General features: G+C 43.9%; 1 protein-coding gene across 6 annotated transcripts in view; it reads right to left on the bottom strand.

Annotated features, from left to right (window-relative positions):
• Positions 1-22,677, bottom strand: part of LOC112262803 (low-density lipoprotein receptor-related protein 1-like) — a 184,027-nt gene that overhangs the window by 94,383 nt on the left and 66,967 nt on the right. For all 6 annotated transcript variants that reach the window (XM_042297574.1, XM_042297572.1, XM_042297561.1 and 3 more), the window contains exons 3-6: positions 12,932-13,069; positions 4,950-5,069; positions 4,578-4,706; positions 4,142-4,402 (exon numbers count right to left, since the gene is read on the bottom strand). In XM_042297574.1, the coding sequence (XP_042153508.1) occupies positions 4,142-4,402; positions 4,578-4,706; positions 4,950-5,069; positions 12,932-13,069 (648 nt within the window). The remainder of the gene's footprint in view (positions 1-4,141; positions 4,403-4,577; positions 4,707-4,949; positions 5,070-12,931; positions 13,070-22,677) is intronic.

A 22,677-nucleotide genomic window follows, 5' to 3' on the forward strand; every position in this document is an offset into this window, starting at 1 on the left:
AGTCCAGACCTGAATCCAATCGAGAATCTGTGGAAAGAACTGAAAACTGCTGTTCATAAATGCTCTCCATCCAACCTCACTGAGCTCGAGCTGTTTTGCAAGGAGGAATGGGAAGGAATTTCAGTCTCTCGATGTGCAAAACTGATAGAGACATGCGACTTACAGCTGTAATCGCAGCAAAAGGTGGCGCTACAAAGTATTAACTTAAGGGGGCTGAATAATTTTGCACGCCCAATTTTTAAGTTTTTGATTTGTTAAAATTTTTTGAAATATCCAATAAATGTCGTTCCACTTCATGATTGTGTCCCACTTGTTGATTCTTCACAAAAAAATACAGTTTTATATCTTTATGTTTGAAGCCTGAAATGTGGCAAAAGGTCGCAAAGTTCAAGGGGGCCGAATACTTTCGCAAGGCACTGTATACACACACACACACACACACACACACACACACACACACACACACACACACACGACGTCAGAGCTCTGGCTCTGCGCTTCACGGGTTTTGATTGACAAACGTTTTGAACTTGCGCACCGCTTGCAACAAAACGTTGACCCAATCCCTCCTGCTAATTGGGCAACTTTTGAAAATGTTTTGTCTGAGTGAGGGACTTGCTGTAAATTAAGAGGACTCTTAAGTATTTTTGAAAGATGAGACGTTGAGGATTATAATAAAATACCGCTTTGATGTCATACAAGCCAAACACCTGTGAGTCCAAACGTTCACTTCACATTTCCATATCATAAAACTCATTTACAGTGTTAACATTCATGATCACTATGTTTGATGTACAGCTACAAGATGGCATTCTGTGTTCTGAACAGAAGGAGACTGTTTGTTGTATTGTGAAGAAAAGTTGCAGCGGACCACGTACAATTATACACAAGTACTGCAGACACCGCTTCAAATGAGTGGATACGGCTATTTCATCTATACCGGTTGCTGACAGGTGTAGAAAATGTAGTACACCGCCATGCAATCTCCATAGACAAACAATGGTTGGAGAAGGGCCTTACAAAAGAGCTCAGTGACTTTCAACGTGGCATCGTCATAGGATGCCACCTTTCCAACAAGTCTGTTCGTCAAATTTCTGCTCTGCTAGAGCTGCCCCAGTCAACTTTGGTAAGTATTGGAGGTAGGTAAGATAGCTATATACACAGACAGAGAAAGTGAGGAACAAAACAGAGCATGAGAGAGAGAGAGAAAGAGTGAGCAGGAAGAGCACATCTGGACCGCTCATCTGTGTGGCATGCCGAGGTCATGAATCACTGCGACCGCAAACCCTTCATGTCCTATGTGACGACCACTGCCATTGGCTGCCTGCTCGACCCGGCCGCATCGACTCAGCGAGCGAGGCCCGTTCATTCGCTGTCACACTCACACGCCAAGAGCCTCAGCAAACTATCAACTCTCCCTAGCTTAGTCTCTGAGGGCTATGCTAGCTAGCACTGGAGTGTTGACAAAACTCTCCTCAGACAGTGTCATATTACCAACAACATCTCCAGTGCACAGTCAAGGTTCCAATCTGATAAACCGATAGGAAAATAAAATAAACGATTAACATATTACAGAAAACAAAATATGCAACATTCATAGTGGATGGATAACTAGCTAAAGGTTGTAGCTTCTATTCTAAGGGTTTCTGTGAAAAATAACAGCAATAAGGGGTACAGACAACATATCCTCCAAAGAATTGTGGCAGTTTTAGAAGAGCTATATTTGTTTAGTTTTTTTACACGCACACACACACACGATAACTCTGGAAACAGGAAGTAGGTGACGTGGTGGCAGGAAGTGGAATGCCAATTTATTGTTTCCTCGCCACGGCAATACAGCCCCGGTCCTGTCGCTCCACTCTGACAAGGGCAGGCAGCACTTCACAACACAGCACACTGGATAGTCGTGTGTGAGTATTTGTTGCTTGTGTGTGTGTGTGTGTGTGTCTTTGTTGCTTGTGTGTGTTTGGCGCTTCATGCGTGTGTGTGTGTGATAGACATGTGTATCCATGTGTGTGTGCGCGCCTCTATCATTTGTGTGTCCATGTGTGCCTGTGTCCATGTGGTGTGTGTGTGAGAGGCAGAGAAAGGGGGAGAATCTAGCTGAAGCTGTTGGAATTTCCTGCACATTCCTTTGGTTCAGAATCAGCACACATACACAGCAAGGCGAGCCGAAGGGCTTTACTGCTCAATTAGACAGGAAAGGGGTGAGATGAGAGAGGGGGGAAGGAAAGGGGAGGGATAGTGGTTTGAGGGTCAGGGGTGAAGTATCTCTAAACTCACGCAGTAGAGAGTGTGTGTGTGTGTGTGTGTGTGTGTGTGTGGAGAGTCTCTGTAGGTTGATGCATTAAAGCTGTCTACTTGTTTACCCCCCTCTGCCTCAGTTCTGACACACTGAACACCAGCTATGGCCACCACTGTGTGTGTGTGTGTGTGTGTGTGTGTGTGTGTGTGTGTGTGTAAGAGCTGATACGTTTCTACTATGAACATATGAAATGTGTGTAAATTAAATCATACTCGTTAAAAACTGTAATGTTGTCAAGTGTGGTCACAAGGGGACCTGTAATAAACAGGTATGTACCAGTACTGGATGTGGTGCTGTTTTTGCTCTGTTTCATAGTGGAAAGTCTCCTCTAAAACCAGGCCATGAGTGTGCAGTAAACTGGGGGAGGTAGGGAGGCAAGATGGGAGTGGAGGGAGGGGAGATGGGACAGGGAGCGAAGACTGGGAGAGAGAGGGGGGTGGACCTATAAGCTAAACACACGCTCATACACACGCTCATACACACACATGTTTTTCCTTAGATCCACAGGCTCTGTTTTTCCTCTTACTTTTTTTTACTGGAAGAGAAATTGCGTCGGAATCTTTCCAAACTGGCCGTTACACAACTCCGGCTACAGTGTTAACACACCAACACGCACGAAATGCAGGCACACACACACTTCCTCTACATGTAGAACTGCCACAGTATGTGTCATATTCAACTGGAGTTGGTGGTAGACAAACAGAGGGAGATGTTGATGCTATGATGTAATGTGCCTGCTGTGTTGTAACAGTGTACTCCACTCAACTATTCATGCTGTAACAGGGGGTGGTACTCTATTGTACTAACTGTTTGCTGTTCTCACAGTGTAGATGTTAATGTACTTGAGGGTGTAGCTGTTGATGGTGTATTATCTGACTGTTACTCACCTTGAGCAGTGTGGTATGATACAATGTAGTGTACTAAAAAGTATTGTATAGTTACGTAGTAATACTATATCTTACTGTACCATACTCTCCTACAGTGTACTCAGTGCAGGCAAAGTGAGGTGTATTATACTGTATTGTACTATACTATAGTGAGGCAGATGTTGATATTGTAGGGTACTATTATATAGGGTAACACTTTATTTGGATAGTCCCATGTAGAGTTTCAGTAGATGTTCAATAACTGTCAACAACATTTCAACTAACCATCCAAACCCTAACCTTAACCTTAACATTAACCCTTATTTTTGGACATGTTTTTATTTAACTAGGCAAGTCAGTTATGAACAAATTCTTACTTACAATGACAGCCTACCCCGGCCAAACCCGGATGACGCTGGGCCAATTGTGCGCCGCCCTATGGGACTCCCAATCACGGCCGGTTGTGATACAGCCCGGGATCACAACCAGGATCACAACCGGGACCTCTACGCCACTCGGGAACCCTATTCTAAACCTAAATAAGTTGCTTATCAACAGATTGTATGGCCATCTATATGGGACTATCAACAAACTATCCAAAATAAGGTGTGACCTTTTATAGTGTATGGCATACTATTCGACAGTGTACTCACGGTGCAGGCTGAGGGAGATGTTAATGTATTGTGTTGTATTATATTGTACTATAGTACTCACGGGAGATGTATTGTATTATATTGTACAATAGTACTCACGGTGCAAGCTGAGGGAGTGATGTATAGTGTAGTATTATATTGTACTATAGTACTCACGGTGCAGGCTGAGGGAGATGATGTATTGTATTATATCGTACAATAGTACTCACAGTGCAGGCTGAGGGAGATGATGTATTGTATTATATTGTACTATAGTACTCACAGTGCAGGCTGAGGGAAATGTATTGTGTAGTATAATATTGTACTATAGTACTCACGGTGCAGGCTGAGGGAGATGTTGATGACCCTCTCGTCAGCGAAGTTCTTGAGGTTGGGGATCTTGGCACACTTGAGGTGGGTGGAGGCCGACGAATCGCCAACGTGGATCCAGCAGACCTGTTCCTGGGCGTAGAGGAAGTCCATGGCGGTGGTCTGCTTGGTGGTGGTGGACAGCAGGCTGATCGTGGTGCCGCTCAGAGACGTGGCCTGGATGTTCTGACTGTTGGCGATCAGCAGCACCGAGTTCCTTTCTACTGGTACTAGGAGAGGAGTGTGAGTGGTGTGTAAAGGTAGTCGATCAACAGCTCATAAGAACTCTGCACAGTATATTTACACTAGATTGAAAGCCTCCTGGAAAGCATTGAGGGGACCGTTGAAAGAGGGAGAAAAAGAAGAGATGAGTGGTGGTAGCGGTGACAGGTGGTTAATACCTACCATTTTTGGCCTTGCAGGAGCGGTTGTCGGGCTGAGGCAGGTAGCCCTCCACACAGCTGCAGGTGTACGAGCCCTCTGTGTTGGTACAGGACTGGCTGCAGGTCCCGTACACACTGCACTCGTCAAAATCTGGCCACAACACACAGTAGATGTTACACATGGGACAATCACTGGTTAGCTATAGTTGGAGGATTTTTGTGCACTCTCTCTTTTTCATGGTCCTTTGACCAGGAATAATTGCCCACTACAATTGCACACTACAATTAGGTTAAACCTGGTATAGGCCAGGCCTACTGTTTATAAAGCCAATAGCAGGCTGTAGGTTGTCACAGTGTCTAGAAGGCTAAAGGTTTTCTGGTTGGTGGAACTCACCTTTACATGTTTTGCCGTCCAGCCCTATTTCATATCCACTCTTACAGTAACACGCAGTGCCCGACGGAGTCACCGAACAGTTGTCCTGGCAACTCGACAGAGTGCAGTTGGCAGCGAATTCTGTAGAGAGACCGGGAGAGAGGGAGAAGAGATAGGAAAGGATACGTTAGAGTCACTTTGAGGAGCAATTGAGAGGCAATGTCTGTAGAAACAATGGATGGGCTGGAGGAGGGTAGAGAGTAGATGAGAGTGGAGGAGCGGTGGAGAAGGGAGCAGGACACAGGAAGAGGGTATTGGCATGACAGAGAAAAGGGGAATTCATAAATATTCTGTAATTAAAAGGATATTACTTTAAGCCTCCTGCTGTGTTCCGGTCGAATTGGACCAATTTACAAGTTCTCGCTCTGAAAAATGTAGTTCATTTAATCTGATTGTCATAAGGATCCATGACTTTGTCCACACAGGGCATCTGAACACACAAAATACATTTGGATGATTTTCATACAATTCTGGGTGGTTTATTTAACTTTTATACACCTGTGGTGTTCCCGGTCAAAAATGAACAGACATTAGAAATGAATGGGTGAGACTACAAGTTGTGAATAAAATTGAGTTCAGGCACATGCCCATTCATCAGAAGGACACACACCCCACCCCAACCTCACTCCCCTTCTTGGCTTCCATGGAAACTCCCACGGGAACCTTCCCCCAATAGAATCTTTCCCCCACGGGAACCACACCTGTTGGCATTCTCACTTACAATCGCAACATTGTTTCAATAATACATACAACTTTTCTCACAGCTCTGGCATATAAAGCTTTTTTGAGGCATTGCTCACAATTCATTCTGGGGCAGCACAATGACCAAACGATATACTGTATGTGAGGATGTTGATCATATCTTTGATCATGACACTGGTGAGGAGGAGAGAGTCCTTGTTAAACTTTGACACAAAGTAGTCTGTGATAAATAGCACAATATGTTTAATCTGAGTATTTTGTTAGTCAAAATAATCCATACAATAATTTTTTACTCAAAAACGAGAAGTATGAGCTCCGGTCAATGAGGCCTACAGGCCATAAATAGCAAATAGAAGTTCAAAACGTGTAATGTTCACAAGAACTTAAGTTGATAAAAAGATCTAACACAACATTAGGTGATAATATATGTATTATTATGGATTTATAAATCAGTTATAGTAGGTTACTTTCATTGCTCAGTGTGTCTGCTGCCTGTCACGTGTGCTCCCTCTCCAGCCTCTAGGTGACCAGGCTGGTCGTTATGGCGCAGACCTTTCACCATCGTTACTCGCACCTGCGCGTCAGACTCACCTGAACTCCATCACCTCCCTGAATATATGGAAGGTAATCAGGGAGGTGATGGAGTCCAGGCGAGTCTGATGATGCGCAGGTGCGCGTAACGATGGTGAAAAGGTTTTCCCCATAACGACCAGCCTGGTATAAATAACTCCTCTTGGTTCCTTCCCCAGGTGTTATTGTTTCTGTTCCAGTGTTTAGTCTGTGCGTTGTTCATGTTTCTTGTTTTGCATTTATTTATTAAAACACTCACTCCCTGAACTTACTCCCTGAACTTGCTTCCCGACTCTCAGTGCACATCGTTACACTGCCAAATAGCCTACTTGGTTTTCACAACCCTGGAAGACTGACTAGCTGGGGACAGCAGGTAGCCTAGCAGTTAGAGCATTGGGACAATAACCAAAAAGTTGTTTGTCGAAACCCGAGCTGGCAAGTTGGAAAATTCGCTCAGCACTTGAGCAAGGCAGATAGCCGCCAACAACTACTGCTCTGATGATGTCAATTGAGGCAGCCCCGCAACCTCTCTGCGTCGGTTAAAAATGGAAGATACATTTCGGTTGAATGCATTCAGTTGTGCAACTGACTATTAATACTATGCATGCCAGTCTCTCCTGACTTATTGTTGGAGGTAAGACTGAATGCATCACTTCTTGTTTTTTTATTTGGAAATTCCCCATTTTTTACATAGTCAACTTACATACAGCACTGACATCCCTCGTCCCTTTCCCTAACTCAGGCTTGTTGCCATGTAAACTCAGCAAAAAAAGAAACATCCCTTTTTCAGGACCCCGTCTTCCAAAGATAATTCGTAAAAATCCAAATAACTTCACAGATCTTCCTTGTAAAGGGTTTAAAATCTGCTTCCCATGCTTGTTCAATGAACCACAAACAATTAATGAACATGCACCAGTGGAACGGTCGTTAAGACACTAACAGCTTACAGACGGTAGGCAATTAAAATTTAGGACACTAAAGAGGCCTTTCTACTGACTCTGAAAGATGCCCAGCATCCCTGCACATCTGTGTACACATGCCTTAGGCATGCTGCAAGGAGGCATGAGGACTGCAGATGTGGCCAGGGCAATAAATTACAATGTCTGTACTGTGAGACGCCTAAGACAGCACTACAGAGAAACAGGACAGACAGCTGATTGTCCTCGCAGTGGCAGACCACATGTAACACCTGCACAGGATTGGTACATCCGAAAATCATACCTGCGGTACAGGTAGGTAACAACTGCCTGAGTTACACCAGGAACGCACAATCCCTCCATCAGTGCTCAGACTGTCCGCAATAGGCTGAGAGGGGCTGGACTGAGGGCTTGTAGGCCTGTTGTAAGGCAGGTCCTCACCAGACATTACCGGCAACAATGTCACCTATGGGCACAAACCCACTGTCACTGGACCAGACAGGACTGGCAAAAAGTGCTCTTCACTGACGAGTCGCAGTTTTGTCTCACCGGGGGTGATGGTCGGATTGGCGTTTATCGTCGAAGGAATGAGCGTTACACTGAGGTCTGTAATCTGGAGCAGGATCGATAGAGGTGGAGGGTCCGTCATGGTCTGGGGCGGTGTGTCACAGCATCATCTGACTGAGCTTGAACAGCAAGAAATTGCAAATCTGGTGAAGTCCATGAGGAGATGATGCGCTGCAGTACTTAATGCAGCTGGTGGCCACACCAGAGACTGACTGTTACTTTTGATTTTGACCCCCCCCTTTGTTCAGGGACATATTATTCCATTTCTGTGGAACTTGTTCAGTTTGTTTCAGTTGTTGAATCTTATGTTCATACAAATATTTACACATATTAAGTTCGCTGAAAATAAACGCAGTTGACAGTGAGAGGACGTTTCTTTTTTGCAGAGTTTAGGTTGATCATCTTTACCTTAGATATGTCTGTCCATCATGGACAATACATCACTCTAAAAACTGCAAAACAGTAATTTTATATGTTGGAATCAGTAGCCCAGGCTCTAGCCATATAGGACATTGTCTATCACACCAGACCCAGAGCTGGGGGCTTGCCTCTGGGCATAGGGAAGCAGGAAAGCCTGGGGATAAAAAAAAATGGGCCACTGGGCCTTGGAAAAAGTGCACCTCTCAGCTTCCTATGGGCAATCAATGCTCCCAAAACCCAGTGAACTGTACTCACACCCAAGAGAGGAGAAGTCAGTGCATGTAGGAGTGTGTGTGCATGTTAAAGAGTGGGTGGTTTTAGTGAGTGGGAGAGTAGGTTGTGTGAGGTGTGTGTGTTGTGTGTGGGTGTTTAGTGGTTGGTAAAGGGATATACAGAGAGCTGGCCCTAGCTACGGGCATCCACACACCCCATCACACACACAATGGGGTTTTTGTGTGCCTGGCCAGGGAGAGAAATCCACAGGCAAACACTGCAGCCCGGCACTAATCAATCCCTCATAGGCAGGACAGGCCTGTGCCAAGGCGGACCTCAAACACACACTCAACCACACACACACACATTGAATCATTCATCCATACACGCCTTAATATTGCCGTCACATGCTCACACAATGACACAACTCTGTCATCTCACTCATGAGTTGTCACCACTACATCCTGTGAGAAAACCTGTGTATGCCGGGCCAGTGTTCTGAGTCAGAGCAGCAGAGACAAAGCAGCAGCGGTCACATTAGACCTGGATAATATCACTCACACCGTTTAAGGGCAACATCAGCCCATTCACACTGTCACTATACACCAGAGAGGGGAGAGGAGAGAGAAAGGAGGGGAAAGAGGGAGAGAATGAGAGGTGAGTCTGCTCAAACGGCCAGAAACAGACTCCATGAGGCTGGTATGAGGGTCCGACGTCCACAGGTGGGGGTTGTGCTTACAGCCCAACACCATGCAGGACGTTTGGCATTTGCCAGGGATCACCAAGATTGGCAAATTCGCCACTGGCGCCATGTGCTCTTCACAGCTGAAAGCAGCTTCACACTGAGCACGTGACAGACGTGACAGAGTCTGGAGACGCCGTGGAGAACGTTCTGCTGCCTGCAACATCCTCCAGCATGACCGGTTTGGCGGTGGGTCAGTCATGGTGTGGGGTGGCATTTCTTTGGGGGGCCGCACAGCCCTCCATGTGCTCGCCAGAGGTAGCCGGACTGCCATTAGGTACCGAGATGAGATCCTCAGAGCCCTTGTGAGACCATATGCTGGTGCAGTTGGCCCTTGGTTCCTCCTAATGCAAGACAATGCTAGACCTCATGTGGCTGGAGTGTGTCAGCAGTTCCTGCAAGAGGAAGGCATTGATGCTATGGACTGGCCCGCCCGTTCCCCAGACCTGAATCTAATTGAGCACATCATGTCTCGCTCCATCCACCAACGCCACGTTGCACCAGACTGTCCAGGAGTTGGCAGATGCTTTAGTCCAGATCTGGGAGGAGATCCCTCAGGAGACCATCCACCACCTCATCAGGAGCATGCCCAGGCGTTGTAGGGAGGTCATACGGGCACGTGGAGGCCACACACACTACTGAGCCTCATTTTGACTTGTTTTAAGGACATTACATCAAAGTTGGATCAGCCTGTAGTGTGGTTTTCCACTTTAATTTTGAGTGTGACTCCAAATCCAGACCTCCATGGGTTGATAAATTTGATTTCCATTGATAATTTGTATGATTTTGTTGTCAGCACATTCAACTATGTAAAGAAAAGTATTTAAATAAGAATATTTCATTCATTCAGATGTGTTATTTTAGTGTTCCCTTTTTTTTGAGCAGTGTAGATAGAGGTAGAGGGAAAGGGAGAGAAGATGGGAGAGAGGGAAATAGAGAGGTAGAGGGAAAGGGAGAGAAGAGGGGAGAGAAGAGGGGTAAATAGAGAGGTAGAGGGAACTGAAGTTTCAAATTAAGAGTTTGTTCTTAAAGGTGGGGCACCTAAAGTAGCTGGCTTCCTTGTTTGTTTTCCACAGTTCAGAACATTATCGTTGAGTTGCACAAAATATGAAACACAAGTCAGCACATTTGCCCATTGCTGGTGGCAATCCATAGCTACATTGCTTTATCAAACTTCTGAAAGCTCTGTAGAAGCACTAGCAGGTGTAACTTACAAGATGCCCCATAAATCACACCACCACCTCAATGTCACTGTGTTACAATGGGGGTACCGCGACACAGACACACCAATGGGATATTAGCCCCATTGCAGGTCAAGGTACAACGAATGTATAAAACATTAAAGGACACCTGCTCTATCCATGACATAGACTGACCAGGTGAATCCAGGTGAAAGCTATGATCCATTATTGATGTCACTTGTTAAATACACATAAAAAAATCAGTGTAGATGATGGGGAGGAGACAGGTTAAAGAAGGATTTTCAAGCCTTGAGACATGATTGCGTATGTGTGTCATTCAGAGGGTGAATGGGCAAGACAAAAGATTTCGGTGCCTTTGAACAGGGGTTATGGTATTAGGTGCATCGGTTGTGTCAAGAACTGCAACGCTGCTGTGTTTTTCCACGCTCAACAGTTTCCTGTGTGTATCAAGAAAAGGTCCACCACCCAAAAGCCAACTTCACACAATTGTGAGAATCATTGGAGTCATCATTGGGGGGGGGGTATTGATGTAAGCACTCTGATAACCATGAGAAACGTATGAAGGATGGTTAACCCCGCTAACCTGCCATTTGACTACCTGGGAAGATTAAAGCCGGCCTATGGAGATGCGCACACCCACACCACTCAAAGCCCTGCCAGCGTGAAGCGGCATGAAAATTTGATGTCCCGCCTCTCTCCGTGTTCCTGCCATAAATATTTAATCCTTCTGAAGAGGTGGAAGGATGAAGGGATGGAAGGATGGGAATTGAGGTGACAGGTGTCTCATGGGATCCAAAGAAGTGGTTGTGGTGTTGACCACACTTAAAATCCTAGTGTTACACTAACACGTGTGTGTGTGTGTGTGTGTGTGTGTGTGTGTGTGTGAGAAAGAGAGGGAGTATGTGTTAGTGTGACTACAGTATGTATTGAAGTGAATGCGGGTGTGGACATTTTCCTGTGCACACAGTACAACAGATACTCAGATATTCTAGTCTAGTATTAGGTAGTGAACGGGGGAGTGGGGGGGGGAATTGGTAGTTACATATCACAATATTATTTCGGACGATATTATATTGATACTTAGACTCCATATGTCGATTTGTAAAAACTAAAAATAACGTTTGTTTTTGCTAGGTAGATTATTTTTCATCCTATAGCTTGTTCTTTTTTAATAGTGAGCCAACATGTTTTTAGCACTTTTCTATCCATGACTGATCAAAATGCATTTTCTCATGCCCTCTCTTGTCCATCTGCAGCAGACATGGTGAGCAATATGTTTGGAACATTAAATCGCAGTATGGAATCACATTACATAGAGAATGGTGAGAATCCCAATACATATCGTATCGGCAGCTAAGTACCATGATAATATTGTATCGTGAGGTCCCTGGTAATTCCCAGCCCTTAGTACTAAGGTACTATTTTTTACCCCCCTTTCCAATTTATGCCGTTGGCCAACCATGACCCATTCATGGATTGTACCAGCCATGGGTATTAGACAACCTTTAGTGCTTCAGCTAACACCAATCTATCCAGCCATCCTGTCCTCTAGCTCACCTGTCCAATAAAGATCCACTGGCTTTTCACACGATCCTGTTTTTCTTTCTCTCCATTTAGTCAACCAAATCAGAATCAGCACGTGTTCAGTTAAGAACTTTCGTTTGCACAGTTATTTTGGAAAATAGGTCATCCAGGCTGGATAATCATGATTTGAGTGTGCTCCCAGTTTTTGTTTAGGAAAAGCCAGAGTCACAGTGTGACAGACAAACACGTTTAGAAGTCTGATCCGATTTATACACTCACACCTAACACTGAAACCTGCTTACAGAGCTGTAGCTAAGGTATGGGCAGTATAGTCATGACAACAACATCTCCCATGAGAAACAACATAACAGTGTGATAATACGGATGGGCAGAAAGAGAGAGAAAGGGGTGGGGGGGGTTAATTAAAAGAGGGGGATGAAAGAGGAGTGGTACCGAGATGAGAGAGAGGGGGAAAGGGAAAAGAGAACGATGGGGACAGCTTTCTATAGCCTTACATTAGACGAGGAAAAAGACCTTGGCAAACAATTTGCTTAATAATTTAGCTTTAATATTTTACTGTACAACTTGTCTGTCCACTCTGTCCTATACATTAAGCACATTCAGGTCAATATTAGTTCACCAGGGCCAGAAATGGGAGAAATACTGTAGGTAGCCAGACTTGCAAAACCCCAAGGGAATTCAACAATGCTTGGTGGAAAAATCAGTTTATTATAATCCTACACATGTTTCTTACATGTAAATCTGCAGTAATCCGTAATCATAATCATAATCCAATTTTATAGACGGAGTAATGTCTGATGTGGGCAGCATGCATGTTCTGTGTACATTAATGTGGGGGGTAGAACGATAAGCCTTAGTGCATGGCCATGCTAGAATCAATCTGCCATGACCAGGCCACCTCCCCTTCATTGTTATGCTGCAAGATTCCCTGCCTGGACGGAGAATGTATGGGGGAGGGTTAGGCGACAAACACAATGCACTGTACTATCTGTACAGGCTACTTGAATAGGGGGAGCTGGAGGGAGAGGCAGGGAGGGAGGAAGTGAGGGTGGGGGTGTTCAGTACCTCTGCAGTGCGGCCCCTCGTCCCAGCCATCGGTACAGTCCGGAACTCCGTTGCATAGTTTGCTCATGTGGATACACAGCTCTATCCCTCCACACTGGTACTCGTTGGGTGGGCACCGCGACACACGGCTGTGTGGACCTGAAACACAGGCAGGGACAAAACATGATTTAGACCAGGGATCCCCAACTGGCGGTCCAATTTAAATTTGGACCGCAAATTTGGACTCCAAAGTTTGAGAAAAATAATATATTTGTATTTAATTTTTTTTTTTATGTTGGACATAAAAGCCCGTAAGAACACCAGCAAATCAGTTCCGTTATTTCAATTTTGGAAATCTGTTTGAAAATATTCCCACCCACAATAGAGAGATCATATAAAAATGTCAGCAAGGTTTGAAATGATTATGCTTTAGTCAAATGTGTTCTGTTTGGGCTTCTTGCGATCAATTTTCAGTCTACAAATGATTTATAATTATATCTCAGCCCCCTGACCATCCACTCAAGAAGCCTGTGGCTGAATGCAGTTGATGATCCCTGATTTAGACCAACATTAACAAAGGCCTGTACTGCACCTTTTCAATGAACCTCTTCTATCCCTCCTCTCCTTTCCAATCTTCCCCTGTTGTAGTGTTCTACCACCACTCTTCATTCAAACTCCATCACATCATCCTGATTCTATAAACAGATGTGCCCTGTGCAGCAGTTTTAGACAAAGGTTCAACCACAGAGAAACGTGTACAACTCTTGGGGAATAAACAGTGAACCGTTGTCTAAGAGTCTGCTTTGTCAGGGCACAGCAGGGTGAAGTGCAAACACATCATTACCCTGGTTGAGATTGGCCAAATTACTACTTTACACACACACACACACACACACACACACACACACACACACACGAGGGGGAAAAAATAATACCAGCCTTCAGCTCTGGTCAGTGTGAAATTGGTGGCATGACAACGTACTGTATGCCGAGACAGGGAAGCAGAGGGGTTAAACAAAATGGGAAATGTGAAGTTTAGACTGTAGGTCAGAGTTTCTTGGTCCTGGGGACCCACATGGATGCACTATTTGTTCTGGCCCAGAATGAAGGCAACACCTCAGATTCAATTGATCATCTCACCAAGCCCTTGATTAACTTAATCAGGTGTGTTGTTAATGGGCAGGAACAAAAACAGTGCAACACAATAATGCCCCAGGACCAGGATGAGGAAGCTGTAGTTCAGAAAGGCCTGTTCGAGGAAGCTATGCTCTCCGAGACACTTAATCTGTATTGCTTTATTTAATAGAAATCTGTTTAAAAGGCTAATCGTCTTCTTACTAGAGTGCTTAGGGCCTCAGCGAAGACTCCTGCCCAGGGCTGCACAGCCACAGTGGACTAGACCAGAACAGGGCTTTGCCCACAAGTGGGACTCAGTGAATGACTCAGCAGATTATATTTGGAACTCCAGGCCAACCACGCCACCAGACTGACTGTTCCCCAGGACCAGCCAATCCTCCAGTCTGTCTGTCGCCCAAAACATCACGTTTCAAATCTCCCCAGTCCTCCCCTGTCCACATCCATTTGGAGTTATATTAGGTTAAAGACATTTCAATGTGAAATTGTTGCTGAACAGAGGGCTTACGATTTTAATTTACGACACTAACGCCTATTAGAAAATATAAACATACAGTTGAAGTCAGAAGTTTACATACACCTTAGCCAAATACATTTAAACTCAGTTTCACAATTCCAGACTTTTAATCCTAGTAAAAATTCCATGTCTTAAGTCAGTTAGAATAAAGTGGTGATCCTAAGAATGTGAAAGAGAGAACGATTCATTTCAGCTTTTATTTATTTCATCATATTCCCAGTGGGTCAGAAGCTTACATACACTCAATTAGTATTTGGTAGCATTGCCTTTAAATTGTTTAACTTGGGTCAAACATTCCAGGTAGCCTTCCACAAGCTTCCCATAAGAGGTTGGGTGAATTTTGGCCCATTCCTCCTGACAGAGCTGGTGTAACTGACTCAGGTTTGCAGGCTTCCTAGCTCACACACGCTTTGTCAGTTCTGCCCACAAATGTTCCATATGATTGAGGTAATTGCTTTGTGATGGCCACTCCAATACCTTGACGTTGTTGTCCTTAAGCCATTTTGCCACAACTTTGGAAGTATGCTTGGGGTCATTGTCCATTTGGAAGACCCCTTCGCGACCAAGCTTTAACTTCCTCACTGATGTCTTGAGATGTTGCTTCAATATATCCAAATAATTTTCCCTCTTCATGATGCCATCTATTTTGTGAAGTGCACCAGTCCCTCCTGCAAAAAAGCACCCCCACATCATGATGCTGCCACCCACATGCTTCACGGGTGGGATGGTGTTCTTCGGCTTGCAAGTATCCCCCTTTTTCCTCCAAACATAACAATGGTCATTATGGCCAAACATTTCTATTTTTGTTTCACCAGAGGGCATTTGTCCCCATGTGCAGTTGCAAACCGTAGTCTGGCTTTTTTTATGGCGGTTTTGGAGCAGTGGCTTCTTCCTTGCTGAGTGGCCTTTCAGGTTATGTCGATATATGACTTGTTTTACTGTGGATATAGATACTTTTGTACCTGTTTCCTCCAGCATCTTCACAAGGTCCTTTGCTTTTGTTCTGGGATTGATTTGCACTTTTCGCACCAAAGTACATTCATCTCTAGGAGACAGAAAGCATCTCCTTCCTGAGCGGTATGACAGCACCATGGTGTTTATACTTGATGACTACTGTTTGTACAGATGAACGCAGTACCTTCAGGCGTTTGGAAATTGCTGCCAAGGATGAACCAGACTTGTGGAGGTCTACAATTGTTTCTGAGGTCTTGGCCAATTTATTTTGATTTTCCAATGATGTCAAGCAAAGAGGCACTGAGTTTGAAGGTAGGCCTCGAAATACATCCACAGGTACATCTCCAATTGACTCAAATGTCAATTAGCCTAGCAGAAGCTTCTAAAGCCATGACATCATTTTCTGCAATTTTCCAAGCTGTTTAAAGGCACAGTCAACTTAGTGTATGTAAACTTCTGACACACTGGAATTGTAATACAGAGAATTCTAAGTGAAATAATCTGTCTGTAAACAACTGGAGAAATTACTTGTGTCATGCACAAAGTAGATGTCCTAACCGACTTGCCAAAACTATAGTTTCTTAACAAGACATTTGTGGAGTGGTTGAAAAATGAGTTTTAATGATTCCAACCTAAGTGTATGTATACTTCCCACTTCAACTGTATATGTTACATTAAAGTAGGATGCAGTAAAATGTTTTCCTAAGATGTTTGTGATGCTAAAGCTGTAACTATGGCCATGTCTAGACTTGAAAGTTCATGCAGTTATTGTATTCTGATCATTGAATTCCGAGAACGTCCTGCGTCTACACCTACATTTAAATGTGTCTACCTTGTCCACATTGTGTTCGGATTCCCTTTTCCCGCACTATATTCAAATGCAGTATGCAATCTGCAAACAGTGGAACAGGCTAAATCTGATAATCACACAACTTGATGGCAGTAGTCAACTCCTGTAGCTAACTAGCCAGCTAACCTCTGTAGCTAGCCAGCAAGCTAGCTAGCAAAGCTAAATAAGTTTGTTGGCTAGCATTTATGAAGCCATCAGACATTCCTCAGATGCCAGGAACGCATTTCCTCCAACGTTTGATGAAAAAAGTTGCCTCTCGCTCCTAAAAACACACGTTTTCTGACTTGTGGGCGAAGTGCTGATGACGTTGCCCACTGGATGCGCTTTCGAAAGCCTGATTGCGCCCAGACAGAGGATAAATGTGCACACAACCCCTTTCTGAAGTGGTTAGCCAGATCTGAACACAATCCAACCATGATAAGGCTTTTATAGATCTGTCTTTTCAATGTGACCTTCATATTGTGATAGCAGAAGTCACATGCAAGTGTCAAGTGTAGACACGGTCTATGTGCTGTACACTTCTTTGACGTTGTTGTGCAACACGGATTACTGAAATGGTGTTGCTGTGCCTGTTATTTGTATGAAATCATTGTTTGTGCGAGCATAGCATCATGTTCGGAGAGTGCTTAGAAATCTGGGACAAAAACCTAAAGTCCTGGGTGGTCGGCTGCATCTTGTATTTTTTTGTCACTCAGACAGATTGGATGGACGCATCTCTCCTGTTAGTCCCTCTCCACGTTTCAGTGCTTTACACAATACCATGAACATTGCCTGGACTTACATGGGAGAGTTCAAGGAATAGGTAACAAAGATCAACTCATGGCCTCCAAAACAAAGCTTGCTAACCTTGAAGAACAGGGGATGAGTTTGTACTGATAATTATGGCTAATTGGTCCATATTTTCAAACTGCAAACTGAATACAAACATAACTCCTGCTAACTGCTAATTAGCTGAAAGATGAGCCTTCCCTGTAACTTAATGCCAGCCTTGGAGATCTGTAAGTGTTGCCCAAAAGTAGCATTCTATGATTAGTAAGACTTCAAGGGGAAACATTTGTTTACAGACACGAGCAAAATGTTCCCCCTCGTTGAATGGTATTTTTCAGGATCTTTCAGATGTAAATGAGAGTCTGTGGGGTGCAAAGTCTGGAACTGAACGCTCCCTTCTCTTAGGGGTCCATCTCTCTCCGCCCACACGAAAAACCAAACTGTTGGTCTTGGCAATCTCTCCCACATCCCTCTCCCCCTCCCATAATCGCTCCCTTTTCTAACATCTGCTGACCCATTTAAAAATAATATAAAACATGGGGCAGAATGTGGGGAGAAAAGGGGGAGAAAGAAAGGTAAATGGAGAGTGAGAAGCAAATAGGTAGAAAGCAAAGAGAAAGCAAGAGAAAGAGAGCGAGAAAAAGGCTAAAGAGGGGAAAAAGGGATCACCTCATGCACAGTAAGCTGAGTGAGCCCCACAAGGCTCCATTCTAAAGTTAGCTGGCAGGGCTTTGGTGGAAAACGCACTGCTAATGTGAATCAGACAGCCCCTTTTATTTAACATTCCTCGGTTGGGAAGAACCAGGTTAGAGAAACCCAGGCAGACAGGAAACCGGAGCTCATTCTCTCATCAGGACTCATCAGTTAAAAACAGTTCAACAGGTTTAGTGTTAAACACCAACTAGTTTCTCTTAATGTCTGTGACTATTACAAAATCACAGTTGACTTTTCAAAAGACACTGGCCAAAGGGTATCTGTAGTTTTCAATGAGTCTTTGGCTCAGCCAGGGAGAAACATGGGGAATTAAAATTATCCTGGTGTCTCCATCAGCATGACTCTGTTGGGCTGTCTTTGTGATAATGCCATGAGGTTGGTGGTGGCGTGGTGACTATACTTTTCCTCTGGAGCCTGGTGGAGGACTAGGGGATTGACGACTAAAGAAATGCTATACACACAGTGTTTCCTGACCCCTCCCGTCTCAGCCTCCAGTATTTATGCTGCAGTAGTTTGTGTCGGGGGGTTAGGGTCAGTCTGTTAGATCTGGAGTAGTTCTCCTGTCTTATCCGGTGTCCTGTGTGAATTTAAGTATGCTCTCTAATTCTCTCTCTCGGAGGACCTGAGCCCTAGGACCATGCCTCAGGACTACCTGGCCTGATGACTCCTTGCTGTCCCCAGTCCATCTGGCCGTGCTGCTGCTCCAGTTTCAACTGTTCTGCCTGCGGATATGGAACCCTGACCTGTTCACCGGACATGCTACCTGTCCCAGACCTGCTGTTTTCAACTCCCTAGAGACAGCAGGAGCGGTAGAGATACTATTAATGATCGGCTATGAAAAGCCAACTGACATTTACTCCTGAGGTGCTGACATGCTGCACCCTCGACAACTACTTTGAGATATCAGCTGATGTTCAAAGGGCTATATAAATAAATTTGATTTGAGTTTCCCATGCACATTAGAGGGAGGCCTTTACCAGGGAAGGTCAAGATGGTACCAGAGACATCATAGAGTCGGCTACATCAAACACCTGGGGCCCCATTTATAAATATTACATATGTACAAAATATACCCCAAAACATGCATGCACCAGTTTTCACACAAAAGGTTGGTATTTATAAAAACTGACCTTGGGGTGAGAATGTTCTTACCTCAATGCAAACTGTAGACCACGCATAAGCCTATGCACAATTCCATGTGGTTAAAGTATTGCATTGCAAGCAGGCAAATCATATTTTGTGCAAATGCGGGGATTGATGTAACATGCAAAAATTTCAAAGAATTTACTGAGTTACAGTTCAACTAAGGAAATCAGTCAATTGAATAAATTAATTTGGATTTCACATGACTAGGAATACAGATTTGCCTCGGTTGGTCAGATACTTAAAGAAAAGTAGGGGTGTGGATCAGAAAACCAATCAGTATATGCAGCATGACATCTACTTCATATTGAGTTGATCAGGCTGTTAATTGTGGCATGTGGAATGTTGTCCCACTCCTCTTCAAAGGCTGTGCAAAGTTTCTGGATATTGGCGGGAACTGGAACACACTGTTGTACACGTCGATCCAGAGCATCCCAAACATGATCAATGGGTGACACATCTAGTGAGTATGCAGGCCATGGAAGAACTGGGACATTTTCAGCTTCCAGGAATTGTGTACAGATCCTTGCTACATGAGGCTGTGCATTATCATGCTGAAACATGAGGTGATGGTGGTGGATGACTGGCACGACAATGGGCTTGTGGATCTCGTCATGGTATCTGTGCATTCAAATTGCCATCGATAAAATGCAATTGGTGTTCGTTTGCCATAGTTTATGCCTGCCCATTCCACAACCCCACCGCCACCATGGGGCACTTTGTTCACAGCGTTGACATCTGCAAACCGCTCGTCCACACGACGCCATACATGCTTTCAGCTTCTTGATATGCCACACCTGTCAGGTGGATGGATTATCTTGGCAAAGGAGAAATGCAGGGATGTTAACACATTTGTGCACAACATTTGAGAGAAATAAACGTTTTGTATGTACGGAAAATTTCTAGGATTGTTAATTTCAGCTCATGAAACCAACACTTTACATGTTGCGTTTACATTTTGATTTAAGTGTATAATAACAAGTTGCAGTCATTTGCCATTAGTGAGAAGAGTGAAAATCTATTTTATCTTTGAAATCTAAAATAATTAGAAATAGGAATCAATTTCCTATTTCATTTCCATAATCAGTGCAGAATAAAACTCCTCACATTTTCTGACTGATGGTTTCATAGGCTACTCCCAAAGGAGCCTATGCAACAAATTAATAGGATACCATTCATCCAATCTGTCATTTAATTTGAAAATAGGCAACAACGGTAGAACAGCCAGTTCACCTGACGTGTGAAGAGTTGTTGGGAAGCGTCGGGATTTTGGCCATGAGGCCCTTTATCTACTTCCCTAAAGTCAGATGAACTCGTGGATACCATTTTGTTTATGTCTCCGTGTTGAGTCTGAAGGAAGTTAGAGGTAGTTTCGCAAGCCAATGCTAACTAGCATTAGTGCAAGGACTGGAAGTCTATGGGTATTTACTAGCATGGCACAGACCATTAGGTAACACTTGTTGACTTAAACCATTCTAGAAAAGCCATTTCAAGAAGTTTGCTCTACGCAATCCGGAGTGTGATACGTTTTTTCCAAGGGTGTTGTCCACACCAATGACTGTTGGACCAAAAGAGTATGTGAATATCTAGTGAAATACATTGTTCTGCGTGAATGATCGTGTAGAGAATTTTCAGTGAAATAAACCCATACCGTGGCTCAATGTAGAGATCAGGGTCTGAAACACTGATCTAGGATAAATACGGGCACCGACTTGAGTCTAATGCGGCACTTTCTTTAGATTTTTCATACGTCTGCATATTCTACAAAAGCTACAGAAAGAGAGGGAAGTGAAAGATGAGGAAAGTAGTGGATCAGAAAAGGAGAAGTTGTTAGCATAAGAAGAGGGTATTTACGGCTGTGAACGTCATGGAATTTTGATAGCAAAAAAAATATAAAACTTCTGCACATTCTCCTTTTCCCCGCTCCTGACCACATGTGCTGGAATTTAAATAGAAGGAATAGAACGGGCATCCCATTCAAGTCAGTGATTACATAATGGGTGGAGTGGCGGCCATTGTGAGTGTTCCCAGAGCCATGTATTTGGAGAGTTGGGTCAATGCAGTTTCTGCATTTATGACACTTCAACATTTTATGGTAGCTATGTTAGCTGTCCATTGACATTACATGGGGAATATTTAAACCATATAATATAGAGATCATATTAATTTACTAAAGGGGCGGTCAAAAACCCTCAAAAAGTTACAGAATGGGGTAAAAATGGCAGTCATATTGGTCAGGGAGAAATTCAAACTACAGTGCCTTGCGAAAGTATTCGGCCCCCTTGAACTTTGCGACCTTTTGCCACATTTCAGGCTTCAAACATAAAGATATAAAACTGTATTTTTTTGTGAAGAATCAACAACAAGTGGGACACAATCATGAAGTGGAATGACATTTATTGGATATTTCAAACTTTAACAAATCAAAAACTGAAAAATTGGGCGTGCAAAATTATTCAGCCCCTTTACTTTCAGTGCAGCAAACTCTCTCCAGAAGTTCAGTGAGGATCTCTGAATGATCCAATGTTGACCTAAATGACTAATGATGATAAATACAATCCACCTGTGTGTAATCAAGTCTACGTATAAATGCACCTGCACTGTGATAGTCTCAGAGGTCCGTTAAAAGCGCAGAGAGCATCATGAAGAACAAGGAACACACCAGGCAGGTCCGAGATACTGTTGTGAAGAAGTTTAAAGCCGGATTTGGATACAAAAAGATTTCCCAAGCTTTAAACATCCCAAGGAGCACTGTGCAAGCGATAATATTGAAATGGGAGTATCAGACCACTGCAAATCTACCAAGACCTGACCGTCCCTCTAAACTTTCAGCTCATACAAGGAGAAGACTGATCAGAGATGCAGCCAAGAGGCACATGATCACTCTGGATGAACTGCAGAGATCTACAGCTGAGGTGGGAGACTCTGTCCATAGGACAACAATCAGTCGTATATTGCACATATCTGGCCTTTATGGAAGAGTGGCAAGAAGAAAGCCATTTCTTAAAGATATCCATAAAAAGTGTTGTTTAAAGTTTGCCACAAGCCACCTGGGAGACACACCAAACATGTGGAAGAAGGTGCTCTGGTCAGATGAAACCAAAATTGAACTTTTTGGCAACAATGCAAAACGTTATGTTTGGCGTAAAAGCAACAGCTCATCACCCTGAACACACCATCCCCACTGTCAAACATGGTGGTGGCAGCATCATGGTTTGGGCCTGCTTTTCTTCAGCAGGGACAGGGAAGATGGTTACAATTGATGGGAAGATGGATGGAGCCAAATACAGGACCATTCTGGAAGAAAACCTGATGGAGTCTGCAAAAGACCTGAGACTGGGACGGAGATTTGTCTTCCAACAAGACAATGATCCAAAACATAAAGCAAAATCTACAATGGAATGGTTCAAAAATAAACATATCCAGGTGTTAGAATGGCCAAGTCAAAGTCCAGACCTGAATCCAATCGAGAATCTGTGGAAAGAACTGAAAACTGCTGTTCACAAATGCTCTCCATCCAACCTCACTGAGCTCGAGCTGTTTTGCAAGGAGGAATGGGAAGAAATGTCAGTCTCTCGATGTGCAAAACTGATAGAGACATACCCCAAGCGACTTACAGCTGTAATCGCAGCAAAAGGTGGCGCTACAAAGTATTAACTTAAGGGGGCTGAATAATTTTGCACGCCC

Source organism: Oncorhynchus tshawytscha, linkage group LG02 (genome assembly GCF_018296145.1).
Source record: "Oncorhynchus tshawytscha isolate Ot180627B linkage group LG02, Otsh_v2.0, whole genome shotgun sequence".
Lineage (NCBI taxonomy): Eukaryota > Metazoa > Chordata > Actinopteri > Salmoniformes > Salmonidae > Oncorhynchus > Oncorhynchus tshawytscha.